Genomic DNA, 15764 nt, shown 5'->3' with positions numbered 1-15764 from the left:
TTTGTTAAAGCTCGAAGCCTTGAGGATATTTTACCTAGACACTTGGTTTTGACAGCAAGTTTTATTTTTCTGCCGAGGAAAAAATCCCTTTCTGATCCTCTTTGGATTTGAGTTGTTTAAATTTTGGTTTGTGGAATTTCTTGTTATTTAAGAAGCATTTATATGATATTAAGGAAACATTAACTAGGACAATCACTTTGTTACCTTTTATTTGACATTTCACTAATTTATGCATATAAAAAAGAATAAAAGTTGTCTTCTAGAATTGAAACAATACATAATGAATACATTTGGAAAGAAAAAACATGCAATGATATTCAACAACGTGAGAAAAACCAAATGTGCACTCGAACCTATCGATCCAAATCTGATCTCACACTCATAGAGACCACAACTTCGACGCTGCAAATCGAAACATATATACCAGAAGATCATAAGTTAGCAAAAAGATTTTAAAGGAGCCAAATATATACAAGAAACAGAATATCAGATCTGTGAACAATATAGTACCTGTTTTCGAAATTTTCCATTTATAATCACCATTAACAGCCCAAAAGAAGTACCCTCGAAGTCCAAGAGCTCGAGCATAACCAATTTTTATGGCCACTGTTTTAGTATCATCGTATCCAATCCATATTGTCTCTGCCACAGAATATACTGACACAGTCTCAATGTCATGTACTACCTTAGCCTTGTGATCCTTATTATACTTTACTATCTCGGAATAAGTCAATACTCCGGTTTTATCCGGGCCCGGTCCCACGTCAACCGCTGGCGCACCGATGTAATATGATCTTGGGTCCTTGAGCTGCCATGTCCTACCGTACAAGGGCAAACCCATGATCAACTTGCTCAGTGGCACACCTGATCGGATCCATGACTCAACTCCGTAACTCGTGCTCACGTTACTTTTGGGGTCGAAGAGTGCTGCCTGAGCTCCAGTTAGAGTAGGGTCCCAACCACCATGGTAATCATAATTCATCATATTAATCCAGTCCAGGTTCTTGCTGATAGAACCAGAAGGGTACGATCTTTGCGGGCCGGAAAGAAACGTATCAGCCGAATAATACACCGCGGCTGAGAGGAGTAGCTCCTCCCTGCAGGTGGCTTTCGCTTCCTTTTTGACCTCCCCACGCCACTCATCTAGCAAATGCGACAGGTTTTCCATATCCTCGGGGCTCTGCGGAAACTCCCAGTCAAGATCAACCCCATCGAATCCAAATTTTCTTGCTACTTCTATGCTCGAAAGGATGAAATGCGAACGAGAGGACGAATCCGCCACCATACGTGAGAATAAAACTGGGCCTTCTGCTGCCCCTCCGACCGAGAAAATTGTCTTGACTGGTGGATTCTTTGCATGAAGAGTTGATGTGAAGTTCAGAAGCAGTGGAGCTTCTTGAGTTTGTTCTATGTCGAACTTGAAGGTGACATTGTTTGGTGTGAGGAATGCGTAGTATGCGTGAGTGAAAAGCTTCGTGTTAATGGAAGATGGAGAGAGATTAGATGAAACCCATGAAGGATAATAAACACCTTTGATTGCTTGAGGAGATGAAGAAGATGCATTGACAGAATACGAATTCATGATGAGAACCATTAAAAATGTTGCAAATCCGCAAGTTTTCTTCATCATTGCCATTGTTTTCCAAGTTGAGTTCTGTGTATTTTGTGTGGATATTTATAAACTACCAGTGATGAATCTAATACCATACGATAGACATAAAACACCAAATTTGATTTATTTAATAATCCATCAAGCATTGATATATGTATATGTTGTTTTCTCAAATTTGCAAATAATACTTTAATTTTTGAATTTCAAGAAGAATATGAACTCTCTCAATAACAATAAAGAGGTATCTCGACGAAATTTAAATTCTATAGATATATATAATTTGCAAATTTGATGGTATATATTTGTCTTTTCTAATTTTATTCTACTATATTGTCGAATTCCAATTTTTGTTTTATCGTTTTTGTGTATGTATGTTTTGTAATTTTGGTATTTTTTTATGTAGCGCGACCTCGAAATGACAATAACTTGATGTCGACGCGAACATGTGTACAAATGGATAAAAAAAAATATCCAATTTTGACAAATGTCAGCCGCATGTATGTATTTGGATTCTCTGCTGTGTTGAAAACACAGCACGAAGTGATGTGCACTTTTTACACGAGATGATCACATGATCATCTTGTTTAATCTGACAACTTTTTAAATTTATCTCATATGATGTGATGTCTACAAGATGATCATCTCGTGTAAAAACTGCACAGTACCAAATACTGTGTTTTCAACACAGTAGAAGATCCAAATCTCGCATGTATAAAGTGTTTTGAATGTTATTTGACCAATTTTGGTTTATCTTTTGTGTGTGTGTGTTTTGTAATTTTGGTATTTTTTGACATAGTGCGATCCAGAAATGACACCAACTTGACGTCGACGCGATCATGTGTACAATGGATAAAAAAAATATCCAATTTTGACTAATGTCAGCCGCATATATAAAGTGTTTTGAATGTTTTTTGACCAATATTGCATCATTAATACATTAAATTATTAAATTGATCTATGAAATATGTGACAACATCGAGTTAATATTATGAAGATTATAAGATGTTAGAGTAATTAATATTTAATCAATATTTTTTTTTTCCGTAGACAAAGCCGCCCTTGCCCTTCATGATTAAATAAAAAGTATAGACTTGTTCAAAACACATTGCAGTAATAAAATTGAACAAGTGTGTTGCTAGCTAGTGGAATTTTGTGGGTGGAGCTTATTGTTGTCACTACTCTTCTATGTGTTTAGATAAATTCCGAACTAATTCAATAGTCAGGTAAATCGTGTTGGACGAAATCTTATATGACATGCTCGTCCGATTAAAGAAAAATGTGTTTATTAAATTTTTCTTTGATGCATTTCATATTTATTTTTTTATCATATAAATTAGCAATTCATTGTGAAAAGTGCCGCCCAAGACAAAATAATGTTGCATTTGGTCGATATAAGGTGGAAGGTTCCTCATGTTGGAATAAGACCAATGTCAACTAATAATATTGAGTGGAAGGAAGGACCACCATTATATTACATTTTATAATATACATTGAAAAAAAATGTTTGTAAACTATGATATCATTTCTTGGATAAAACTTTTTTCACCTAATGAATTTGTAATTTATTAACAATTGTCTTTGAATATAGGATAAATAACCATATTTTCTGATTTTTTTTTAAAAAAAATCCCCTATGATTGCTAGTTCATATGATTCGAATACACATCAATTCTCGAGCCTCGCTGTTATCCGCTACATTTAGATAAATATGATGTTCAATCATGTCAATTTTTTTTTGTCTATTCTTCCAATTTAAAGGATGAAGAAAATCCAAGAGTTATCAGTATTATCAACTATATGTTGCGTAATAGCTCACAGATCGAGCGCTCTTGCACCGAAGATGAACGAAACTAAGCGATATGTCAAAATTGTGGGATGTAAAAATACATTGGTAAGGGATATCCCAACAATCCATAATTTTTGGACAGATTAGTAACATAAAAAATTTAAAATCAAAACGATATGCTCCCCTTGATTTGAGGAATTCATGATTGAAAATCAATAATATGAAATATATTGATATTTAATATAAACTCACGCGGGCATATTTAAACTCACCTTTAAATAGGTTGACAAAATTTCAACCCACTTAAATATTTTGGTGGTGTGGATCAACTTAAATTGACGACTCTAATCACAATGATATTTTATTGTGTTTTATTCAAATAATTCATAAATATAAACCGCAAAAATATGTTGGTTTGCAAACATTTTTTACTTAAATACATAAGTTCTAGCCAACGATCACAACTAAATAAATTTTAAAATAGAAATTCTTTTAAATATATATCACAATAATTTTTTGACCATATTTTATTAAATTAGATTTATAAATATAAACCATAAAAATAAAAAAATAATATAAAAAAATAAAAATCGGAAACCAAATGATATTATATAATTGATACTTTTTAAATATATAATTTCACAAAAAAAATAATATAAGATAGTCTCGCATGTCAATTTATGATATAGGTCTTTTATTTGGACCACTCATGAATTATTATTACTTTTATCGTAGATATGGACATAATCGACTTATCTCACGAATAAAGATCCGTGAACAGTCTTACAAGAGAGATACTCTTAATTAAATTTATAATTTATTACTAATGTCCATAAGAAGAATAATAATATTAAAAATTAGAAACTCTAAAAAAAAAACTTCTATTTATACATATAATTTCTGGCTAATGGACACAAGTAAAATAAAAACAATGGAAAAATATAAACTCTAAAAAAAGACATATATTATAATGATTTTTTACCATGTTTTATTCAAGTAGTTTATAAATGTAAACCCAAAAAATGTTGGTTAATTTTTTTTAAAAAAAATACATTAATTCTAGCCAACATCACAAACAAAAGAATTACATATTAGAAAATTGGAAACTCTAAAAAAATGAATATAAAAATGATCTTTTATCATATTTTATTCAAACAATTTATAAATATAAAAAAAATGTTTGTTGTAAATAAATTTTATTTAAACAAATAATTTGTAGCCTTATTTTTAAAATAATCAATGGAAATGAAGATAAATTGTGATGACAAACCAAATAAATAAGGTAAAAACTTGTGTGAGACGGTCTCACGTGTCGTATTTTGTGAGACGAGTCTCTTATTTGGGTCATCCATAAAAAACATTAATTTTTATGCTAATATTATTACTTTTTATTGTGAATATCAGTGGAGTTGACCCGTCCCACAGATAAAGATTCGTGAGACCGTCTTACAAGAGACCTACTCAATAAATAATGTACAAACTAATTAATGAAGACATGAGAAAACAATTAATAAGACACTTAAGACATAGTTTGGTACACATGATAGGATAAACATGTGATATATAATATAAGGATAAGTTAAGGATAAATAAGATGTTGGATATTATATTCAATGTTTGGTATGATTTTAATAAGAGTGATTAAATTTATATATTAGATTGTAATGACAAAATTAACCTTATCATAATAAATTTTATAATTTCAAATTTGTTGCTTGAGTTCGTGTTTCTTATTTGTTCATGCGCCGACAGTGTTTGCATGATTTATTTTATTTTACCTAATTTTATATATTATATAATATGATAATTGAGCCCTTAATTTTGTGAGCCAAGTCAAATATAAATTTTTAAGGCTAATCGAGTGATACTAATAATTTTATTGAGATTCATACAAATCATTTATATAATTATCTCGAGTTCATTTATATATTTTTCTTATTATATAATATATAAAAATAAATAAAAATATTTATTTAATTTTAATTTCTACGAGTAAAATGAGAGAACAATAAGGTTTAGGATTTTTATATATTGAGGGCAATTAAGTCATTTGTGGTGTTTTTATCATTAGATTAAAATTATCACATCTTATAAAAGAGATACTTTATCCCTATATAAAATTATTTATCACGGGCTCATGATAATATCATGAGCTTTCTAAATGTAGGATAATTTTGAATTTTTTGATGAAATGACAAAATTACCCATTCTTCTTTTTTTTTCTTCTTCCACTCCGGTGGCAGCGGCGGTCCGGCAACAGTGACGGCTGTCGGTCGGCCGAAAGTTATCGGTCAGCGACTGATTCTGGGCGGCAACCGGCGGCGGTCGTCGGCCGGAGGCGCCGGTCGGCCGGCGGTTGACGGCGGTCGATGGTCGGCTGGCGGTTGCGGCGGCGGTCGGTGGCGGTTGCGCTGGTCGGCCGGCGAGGGCGGCGGCGGTCGGTGTTCGGTGGCGGCGGGAAGTGGTGGTGGGTTTGAATATAGGAGAAGGGTAAAATTGAAAAAATATGAAGGATTAAGAGTTGGATAAATTATCCTAAGGGGTGAGGATGTATTATTTTAACCCACCTAATATAACATAATCATTCATAGGAGGTATTGACTTGGTTAAATAATCACGCGTACCAAACGAGTGATAAGGTGGGTTAAAAAAAATAAACCCACCTTATCACCCCTACCAAACGTAGCGTTATAGTTTGGACGGGTATCATCATCACCGAATCTGTCCGAAAAATAATATTAATAATAATATTAGTAGATTAATAATATAATAATAAAAATATTTTTAAAATATTAATAATATTTAATATTATCACCAATAATAATAAATAATAATAAGTTTTGGTTCGGAGAATCTCCATACCCTCCTCCATCTTATCCCATTAATATTTTCGTGTCTAATTTGAAAAAGCAAACGACAAGTCCACAGAAATAAAATAGGAAAAATATATATTTTTCCTATTTCTAAGATTAAACAAAATGATTCGCAAATAAAAGTACTAATGCTACAACCAATCCATAAATTGTTAACGCTTCTATAAAAGCTAGACGCAGAACAAAAATTCGTTTATTTGTATCAAGCCGGCCATCGGAATCAAACGAAGGTCGAAGGACCATTAAATTCATTAAGGGGAGTCATGTCTAATTCACTAATTCGCGAGAGTTGCAGCCAGCAATCCGAACTGAGGACGGGTTTTTGAGCAGTTTGTCGTTGATTTTCTTTATGTTACTTCGAAAGTAGTTGCTTCAGCTTCAGCCACTCGAATTATCGTAGACCTGCCATTTCTTAGGTTAGGAAAACAAGATCAGGATGAGTATGTGGATAGGGATGAAATTCATAGATGGGAATGAGGATGACAAACTCGCTCTCGCTCCGCCTCATTGTCATCCCTATGTTAGCTATCCTACATGAGGTTCATTAAACACATTTAAGAATAATTTTAAAAATGGATACAATGAGAGGCTCTCACAGTTAGAAAACAATTAAATTTTATGTATAATTTTTTTAAAAAAAATCAACTTTGACCCTAAAAAGAATCCATTGACTCGTCTCTTTTATGTGTTTTAACTTAATTGGTATCGTGATTAGCTCTCATGATTTAACAAAAGCAAATTCGGGGCAAGTGGTTTCCAACTCATAAATAAGTTTAATTTATTTATTATGTTTATTCAAGAGTGTATTAAGATTGTACTCGCACATAAATCATGACATGTTAATTAATATTTTAATAACTTAGGGAATTAAATTATATTTTTATATAAATAAATATATACGCCTATAAAGTATGGGGATATATAACTCTATTCGAGTGAAATTTCATTTTATTTTTATTTTTATTATTCGACTTTTTTTTTGTAATCCAATTATTGCATAATTCGATTGCGTTTCAAAATCGAAAACGTTTGCATTATATAATTTGTGTCATAGTGAAGTTACCGGTCGGAGAAATGTCCACCTTGCAAAAATTTAATTCAAAAAGTTTAACGCCACCTAATCTAGACGAAAAATTAAGCAAGTAGCTTTTATCATCGTGGGAGTGGTAAAAAATTTCCGCATTATGTAATTAACAAAAAAAAAATTAATGTGAAACGATTTAAGAAGTTAACTTTGTGAGACAAATATTCTATTCGAGTCACTCATAAAAATAATATTTTTTATGTCATCTCACGAATAAATATCGTCTCATAATAAACTTATAACTCTGATTTCTGAATGCAAAGTCAAGCCACGTGATAGGTTACTTGCACGAATAAAACTCGAATTCGATAATTTTTTACTATAAAAACATAGAGGAAGAGCCTCGACTTTTCAAAATGGCTTCGTCGATGAAGATCTTCCTTATTTTCTCTGTCGTTTCTCTCGTTGAACTGCAATTTTGTGCAGGACAAAATGCAGTGAATGGTGTGTACTGGTTCCCAGACAGTGGATTCGCAGCCTCAGACATCAACTCGGCTCTTTTCACGCACATATTCTGCGCATTTGCGGATCTTGATCCTCAAACCAAACAAGTCACCATTTCTTCCGCAAATAATGCTTCTTTCTACCAGTTCACAAGAACTGTTCAACTCAATAACCCTTCTGTCAAAACCCTTTTGTCCATTGGTGGTGGAAGTGCTAACAAAACTGTCTTCTCTCAGATGGCTAGTCAATCATCTTCAAGAAAATCTTTCATCGATTCTTCCATAAAGTTAGCCAGATCCTACGGATTTTACGGGCTTGATCTCGACTGGGAGTACCCGCAAACATCCTCGGATATGACTAACTTAGGTACCCTTTTAACAGAATGGCGCACCGCCGTAACGACGGAGGCCCAGAGCTCCGGGAAGTCGGCCCTTCTGCTAACGGCAGCGTTTTACTACGCGGCGAACGTAAACGGACTGAACTACCCAGTGAATTCGATCAATACGAATCTCGATTGGGTCAACGCTATGGCATATGACTTCTACGGTCCTTCATGGTATGGATACACAAATTCACATTCTATGCTGTATGATTCAACCAGCCAAGTTAGTGGAAGTTATGGAATCGATTCTTGGATTCAGGCAGGTTTAGGTGCCAAGAAACTGGCACTTGGGATACCGTTTTACGGGTATGCTTGGCGTTTGGCCAATGCCAATAATCATGGCATGTTGGCACCATCGACAGGACCTGCCGCACCAGATGGCGGCGCGATGGGCTACACCCAAATCAAGAATTTCATTGCCAGCAATACTGGCACGGTGGTTATCTACAACTCCACGATTGTGACTAATTACTGTTACTCAGGGACGACTTGGATCGGTTACGATGACACTCAGTCAGTTGCTGCTAAAGTTTCGTATGCCAAGCAGAAAGGGTTGCTTGGTTACTTTGCATGGCACGTGGGAGTTGATAGCAACTGGGCTCTTTCTACACAAGGTTACAATCAAAATGGAGCTTCTTTATATTATTATGTTTGTTAATAATATATTTTTTTTCAAACTGTTGATCTTTTGTTTATTGAATATTGATGCAGCTAAACAATCATGGGGACTTGGAGAGCATGAAGCTGCTTATTATGGCTTGTCTGAGTTCTGAGGGAACAAGTTATAATACAAGGCATATAATAAAGAAATGGATGGGAAATGCCTGTAAATATACGTGGTTCAGAATAAAAAGAGTTTTGATTAAATCGGAGACATGGTTCTGGAATCGGAGAAGGTACCAATTTAGATAAGAGGGTGAGATGAGATGGCAACATCAATCTCACTTACTAAATAAAAATACTATTATGCATACACAAAGACGACACGCAATATGACTTTACTGAAAATTCGAACCCGATAGCCTACCTTCGTCGGTGGATGGTTTACAATGATACTTAGTCGGTTTGCAAATTATTATGTTAAGCATGATTCTTGCATTAAGTACGAAAGTTTACCAAATACGCATGTATGTTCCCGTCACAAAAAACAAAAACAAAACAAAACAAAAACAAGAAGAAGTCGACTTAATTAAACAAGCTATACATAATGATCTATAATTATTGGCCCTCTAAATGAAGTCATAAACAAATAAAAGAGTATCATAATTAGATCATAAAACAAAATAAACATTCAACGATCATGCTATAAAAAATAAAATATAAGACATAAACTATATTTTGGAGATACAAAAATAGAAATTTCATTTCTTAGGTGTTGCATTTGACCTAATAGAGCAAGAACTTGTACTCAATTATTGTAGATAGTGGGGTAAAAATTATTTTTGCGCTCTTTTTTAAAAGTTTACAAGACAAAAATGTTTTCATGATAAGTTCAAGAACTAAAATACAAGGACTTAATAGTTATTTTCTCATATATTTGAGTTTACTATAGTCTATAGTGGCTTAGATGTTTGTGCATAGAGCCTGGTATTTTAAAGGGCAATTAGGAACTGAGAGAATGTTTATTCTATCGTATATTAATTTTTGGAGAATTCCTTTATATAGTAAATAGAAAATTAAAGAGAACATAATTATTTTTTACATCAAATATTGTAAAACTTTAGTCAAACACGAAATAATGCAATAATTAGAACCGTTACCGTGCAACAGCGTACAAATTTTTCCACCAAAATTGATTCGTCCTTGGCAGTATGAGAAACCTGGAGAAGCAATCTTTAGTTCTCTAATCAGCTTTCTTTTGTTTCTTTGCAGGTGGTTTTTGGTACAGAATTATTTGACTTAAGATGGTGCCATTAGTCATAATGCCAATAACGGAGCCCAAAACCACTACAGCAAATTCAAGAAACAAAGATAAAAGTCAGTTCAAACAACAGTTTAACAAGATATTCAATTGTTTGTCATAGGTCCTAAATTGAGTACATATTAAGATACAAAAAACTCATCCAACTCCATTAACCAGGGACTAAAAATGCAAATTCCAAGACCACGTGGGGCTGAAGTCGGTCTTGTATAGCATGCAGTAATCGATAGCAATCACATGACATTATGGAGAGTCATTATATTTTAATGTTTTCATAGGTTTCACTACCAATATTAGTTTCCAGCAAATAAGAAAACGTAAATTTACCACTCATTGGTGCCTTTTCCTGCATGCTGGTGAAGACCCTTACTGGTAAAGAGAAAGTAACATCAATTAGACAATTAGTCAATTACATACCTCCCATTAAATCCAACTACGCGAATGCGAAAATGCAACAAACTTACCCATTGAACCTGCAAAATTCATCAACGACGTCAAAAGGCTAAGCTCGCCCGTACTTTTGTTCTGCTCAAAACAGCAATAATAACTTGTTAGACGATAAGGGGGAACCTGTACTATTTCAAATTTTATTACTAAAAAAATTTCATCCAAAACAGTTGATTTAAATCAAGACTTTTTTCCACAATTTAGAAAATATCCTTCGCACTTCCAGAACACCATAATTTTTAAGTTTCCTTTGAATATTGCAGAAACAAAATCTCAATCATGGAATTAGTATATGTAATTAGATCAAAAGAGATATCTCATAATTGCTAAAATACCAAGAAATAAGGTTGGATTAAATCCTTGCCTTTAAGTTGGCCCAGATCTGTGGAATCCTTGCACAGAAAAATATTGCGTGTTGAGAAGCCTGTGAAATTTGACCCACACAAATTAAATTTTCAAAGCTCAAACTTTGTAAATATTACTGATGAAGAGTAGCAAAAACAAAGTAAGTGCATAAATAGTAGACATTGTGACTCACATATAGAGCCTCAAAAAGTAGGGGATCGATTCGACCAGCTAAAATAGTTGGTGCAAGAGCACAATATCTTTAGTTAAGTGGTCAAGGACATGGAGATTACATTATCCAACCATACAAAAAAGATCATCCAAACGGAAATGTAGACCACATTCTCCAATTATATAAACAGGCATGGAAAGGATACAGTAATGCCCTGATCCATGTCATGGTTCCTAGAGGTTGAGAAAAATAGTAAATGATTGCTACCAGAATTATGCCTGCAAAGAACAGAAAAGAGCAGTGTAGATGTGAAATTTGTCAAGTGTTTATGTAAGCACCTAACAGGTTATGTTTACCAAGTTTGATTACAAGAATTATTCAACATGTATCAAGATCAACAAGGCTTTAGATGAACACTGATATTGCAAGGATCAATGCCTTATCAGATATTGTTGACTCACATATGAAAAATAAAAGAATTAGTGCGCCTAGGCCCAGGGTTCCACGTTGACTCACATATATATAATATTAATAGGGAGCGACATATTTTGAAGAAGAAATGATAGAAGCAGCGGAAGAATGCAAGGGAAACAAAGAAGGATCAACCAAAGATTGATATTCAAGAGTTTATCCTTATATTAAACTGTCTCTTAATTTTGTTTAGAGCGATGACATTTTTGAGGTGTTGCTAAACATTGTTAGACTATATTTCTTCGATCAAACTATGAACTAAGTTTATTCTGATCTTGAACTGTGAACTAAGTTTAGTTTATCAAGATCAGGTTACCTTTTGTTGAGCCTATAATTTAATTATTATCCAGTTGATTTCCTAAATTTTATGAGTGCATGTTTTATTGTTCTAATGCCTTCAAAATTTGAGCTTTTTAATTATTTTATGTATTACAGTCGAAAATCGAGAGACGAGATTGTAATATGATTGAATACTACATGTCATGGATTTAGACCAAGACCGAGAAATAAAGTCAAATACATGTGTGATACCAATAAATTATTCAATTGAAGGCTAGTGGCTTTCAAAGATGATAAATGCAATATTAATTTGTTAATCAATTTAAAAATATTTAATTGTTGCAAATTAATATTAGGTTTGATATAGTTTGAGAGGGTATAAATAATGGGTCATTAGCCTTCAACTTCCCTACACTTTAAACATTTGACACTCACTTCCTTTATCAAGTGTAAATATTATAACATGTCAAGAGATGTGAGTGTCAAATACATGTAGAGGAGGTGAATGCAAATTACCCATTAAATAATTTAGAAACCCGTCACCTCAACAATATATGGAAATTCGACCAGAATTAATAAAAGAATAATAGAGATTACACTAGGTGCACCGAGATCTTGATAAAAATTCTTCCTTGAATTTTTCCTTGTCGTCTTACTTGTATAGTGTGGAAATTGAGTTATTTAATTTTGTTTTAGTAGTAAGTTAATAATCTAAATAATTTTATTTGGTACTTTATAATTAGGAACAACCATTTATTCACCACTATAATAAAACATGACATTGTAATGTTTTGGTTTAAATAATGCATTTGTATATAATTGGTGCATCCATATTTATATTATTTTGGAGTTTAAAAGAAGTGCGATTAGAGTGTTAAGAAAAAATACGCTTGATAACTACTTTTTTGAAATTGAGCCTGAGGCTAGTTTTTCAAGCATATTAATACAAGTGTACATAAGTAGAAATTCAAATTTTGGATGAAAAGTAAGAGAAAGGAGGGCATCAATGGCCTACAAATTCATGAGAATAACTTTAACTTAATATTTGGTAAGTGGTATGTGCTGATTAAGAATGTGAATGTGCAAAAAAGAGTGATAAAAATTTTGATAGATACATGTAATTTATGCAGTGTGATTAATTATATTATGTTTGGTGTATATGTTTAATGTGAGTAGAGCAATTAAAACTCATATTATCAACCACACCAAAAAGATGACTGCAGCACAACACCACCATTGGATCAAGTGGACCTCATGTTCTACAATGCATTGTGGATGATCCAAATCCCACCAAACAATGTGTAAAAAACTATAGTTTCAAGCTACAACATCTCTTTCTAAATAAAAAAAAAATTATCTTCTCGTAAAAATAAAGCCACACAAAGTCTTGAAAACATGCAAACATTGAAAAATAAATAATATTCTAGTTCAATTTTCCTTTACATTCAATTTTAAAACAAAAGAATATTTGGAAAAAAAGTTTGATAATTTAAAGAATCAGTAGTAGGATTAAAGAAGGGAAAAAATATCGATTGAAACAACCCATTCTTCTGGAAAAATAAAATCAAAAAGATTGATTTTTTTGTAGATGTAATTTATAAATTAGTGAAAAAAATAACTAGATTATCATCTACACACTTAAAACTCATAATTTCCATAACAAAAATCTGACAAAGTATCATAAATTCAAAAAAAAATAGTTTTTTTCTTTTTTTTTCATTGGAACTTATAATTCTTTATAAATTTTGGTAAGGCGTATAATATAGTAGTAAAAACTTTTGCTAAGCAGTAACATAAATCATAAATAATTCTATGTCACGTGATATCAGAAATGGTGAAAACTTGAAAGCTGGAACCCTATTAAACATACCTTGGAGCAAAAGGAATGCCAACTCCCCATATGCTGAAAAAGGGAGCCCTTTGTGGAGACAATACGCTAAAGCATTATAACCAACTACTTCAAGTTCGAAAGACAAAATACTTAGGCCCCTCACACTACTATTTTTCAATATTTTCAGTATCTGAAAAAGAGCAGCAAACATTTGGTATCGAACAGCTAAATCACAAGTTTCGAGATAAAATGACTCAATTGACTTGAGAATTAAAATCATACACATTAAAAGCCCTTTTCACTGTGTTATAGGCACGAAAATGGGGGGAAATAAAACATTTTCGCCCCTCCATTGATAGAACAATGTTAATTTTTCTTGCTTATTTCTCATCATTGACTCTTTTATCATTCATTTGCATGATTAAGATTAACACATCATTCTATGCAAGTCTATGGACACACGTTAACTGATTCCACTCGGAAATGAATAACCTGTGAAAGATAAACTTGAGAACATCAATTTAGTCAAGTGATATCATACAATTATGTTGAATCACAGTATGCATTCAGCTTAAAGATGAGAAAGTGTGAAAAGTTTATCCTATGAATGAATTGAACAGGGGAGTAATTTAAAATAAAGATTCAGCTGATCCATTTCCCAGCATATTCAAGGTTTCTAACGGATCCTCCATAATCTATATCAATGCAGACTAGACCAGAGAGCTTTTTCAAGATTTTAAAGGAGAACCGCAAAAAATATCTAAAGAAAGGATTAGCACACATATAAATCTGTGCATATATTTTGCCCCAAATAATTTTTATCTTTCAGGGTAACCGAATACAACGAAAGATTCTAATTTGATATTCAAATTTATGAGCATCGAAAATTTTGATGAATTATGGTATCCCCCTTTCAATATGGCAATTCCTTTCGATACATTACAAATTTTGAGACAATGATAATCTCAAGTCCCAATGGATCCGCACATCTCAAGCAATACATATCATCCACGCTAAAACTGATAACCAAGTGGAAAAGATAACAATGATCTCGTCTCGAGTTCCAATCTACACAGAACACGGGATTTTGATATCCTGAATTTGAATAGATGAAACCTAATGAAAAATCAAGCAAACAAAGCACATTTAAAAAAATAAAAAAGAAAAGATTTTTCTAAATTAAAATAGAAAAATAACCAACAATTTCTAAATGATGTTCCTAACTCATACATTGGGTTCTATAGCAATTTCAATTAATTTTCTCAAATCCAGACAAAAGGGAAAATTAATCCATTCTATTTAATGCATAATTACTTTTAAAATTCGGATAATGTTATCATCAATAAAAAAAACCTTCCCACCCTCTCGCGTCCTCCCATCTAAGATACTAAACATATGGTGCACCAAAACATCAAGAAAGAAGTGCAGTAAACATGGATCTACAACCACAACCGCGCTAAGTCCAATCAATACAAAAATTAACGCACGAGAAACAACCATAACTACACTATTAGAACTCGTTTTATCGACACGAATTTAGACGAGACTGCGTAATTACCTGTGGTAATTTGACAGTGGTGGACGCAGCGACGATGCAGTAACCCAAAATCTTAGATATTAGGGGTAGCAAACAATCCTTCTCAGGGAATTCACCATTGCTTAGCGATCCCAATGCGCAGCTAAAGTCTATCCCAAGAAATTTCATCTCCACCATTTTTCTTCGAGATGCCGCTTGCGAACTGGACATGCGTATGGAGGCGTGTTGCCGGATCTGCTGCCCGTTTGGTGAGGCTTCAGTGGCCGGTTTGGGTCTTTCAGAGGTGAGCGTCGCGCGGAAATCAAAAGAGATTGTACCTCTCCCTCTTTTTTATTATTTTATTTTATTTTATTTATCATATCGTTATTTTATTTTATGTAATTAACTATCAAATTAAAAAATTTATAAGTACGGAATTTTGAATAATAATATTAATAAAAAAACAGAAAACATACTTTCAACAATGTTCATAAAGATACACATGGTGAATTCGTATCATATATAATTTATTTTGAGTGAGTCTCATGTGAGATCCGTGAGATCGTCAATCATAGCCATATTCACAATAAAAAATAATACT

The 15764-nt window shown here is 32.8% G+C and overlaps 3 protein-coding genes across 3 annotated transcripts; 1 reads left to right on the top strand and 2 right to left on the bottom strand.

The window, feature by feature from the left end:
* Positions 1-169: 169 nt before the first annotated feature.
* LOC140818210 (nod factor hydrolase protein 1-like) lies at positions 170-1705 on the bottom strand. The gene is made up of 2 exons (XM_073178098.1): positions 511-1705; positions 170-402 (listed from the first exon to the last, which is right to left on the bottom strand). The coding sequence occupies exons 1-2, from the start codon at positions 1634-1636 to the stop codon at positions 380-382; spliced, it is 1149 nt and encodes a 382-aa protein (XP_073034199.1). The 5' UTR covers positions 1637-1705; the 3' UTR covers positions 170-379.
* A 5915-nt stretch (positions 1706-7620) lies between these two features.
* On the top strand, positions 7621-9049 carry LOC140817784 (class V chitinase-like). Its single transcript, XM_073177568.1, has 2 exons — positions 7621-8795; positions 8893-9049. The coding sequence occupies exons 1-2, from the start codon at positions 7712-7714 to the stop codon at positions 8952-8954; spliced, it is 1146 nt and encodes a 381-aa protein (XP_073033669.1). The 5' UTR covers positions 7621-7711; the 3' UTR covers positions 8955-9049.
* A 748-nt stretch (positions 9050-9797) lies between these two features.
* LOC140817785 (mannose-P-dolichol utilization defect 1 protein homolog 2-like) lies at positions 9798-15510 on the bottom strand. Its single transcript, XM_073177569.1, has 8 exons — positions 15206-15510; positions 13687-13837; positions 11272-11344; positions 11088-11154; positions 10914-10973; positions 10567-10627; positions 10430-10471; positions 9798-10128 (listed from the first exon to the last, which is right to left on the bottom strand). Exons 1-8 carry the CDS (start codon positions 15392-15394, stop codon positions 10025-10027), a joined length of 747 nt encoding a protein of 248 aa, XP_073033670.1. The 5' UTR covers positions 15395-15510; the 3' UTR covers positions 9798-10024.
* Between the last annotated feature and the right edge of the window lie 254 nt (positions 15511-15764).

This window comes from Primulina eburnea, chromosome 17, assembly GCF_022965805.1.
Source record: "Primulina eburnea isolate SZY01 chromosome 17, ASM2296580v1, whole genome shotgun sequence".
Classification (NCBI taxonomy): domain Eukaryota; kingdom Viridiplantae; phylum Streptophyta; class Magnoliopsida; order Lamiales; family Gesneriaceae; genus Primulina; species Primulina eburnea.
The sequence above is the reverse complement of the archived record's forward strand: the minus strand, read 5'-3'. Positions and strand labels throughout refer to the sequence as shown.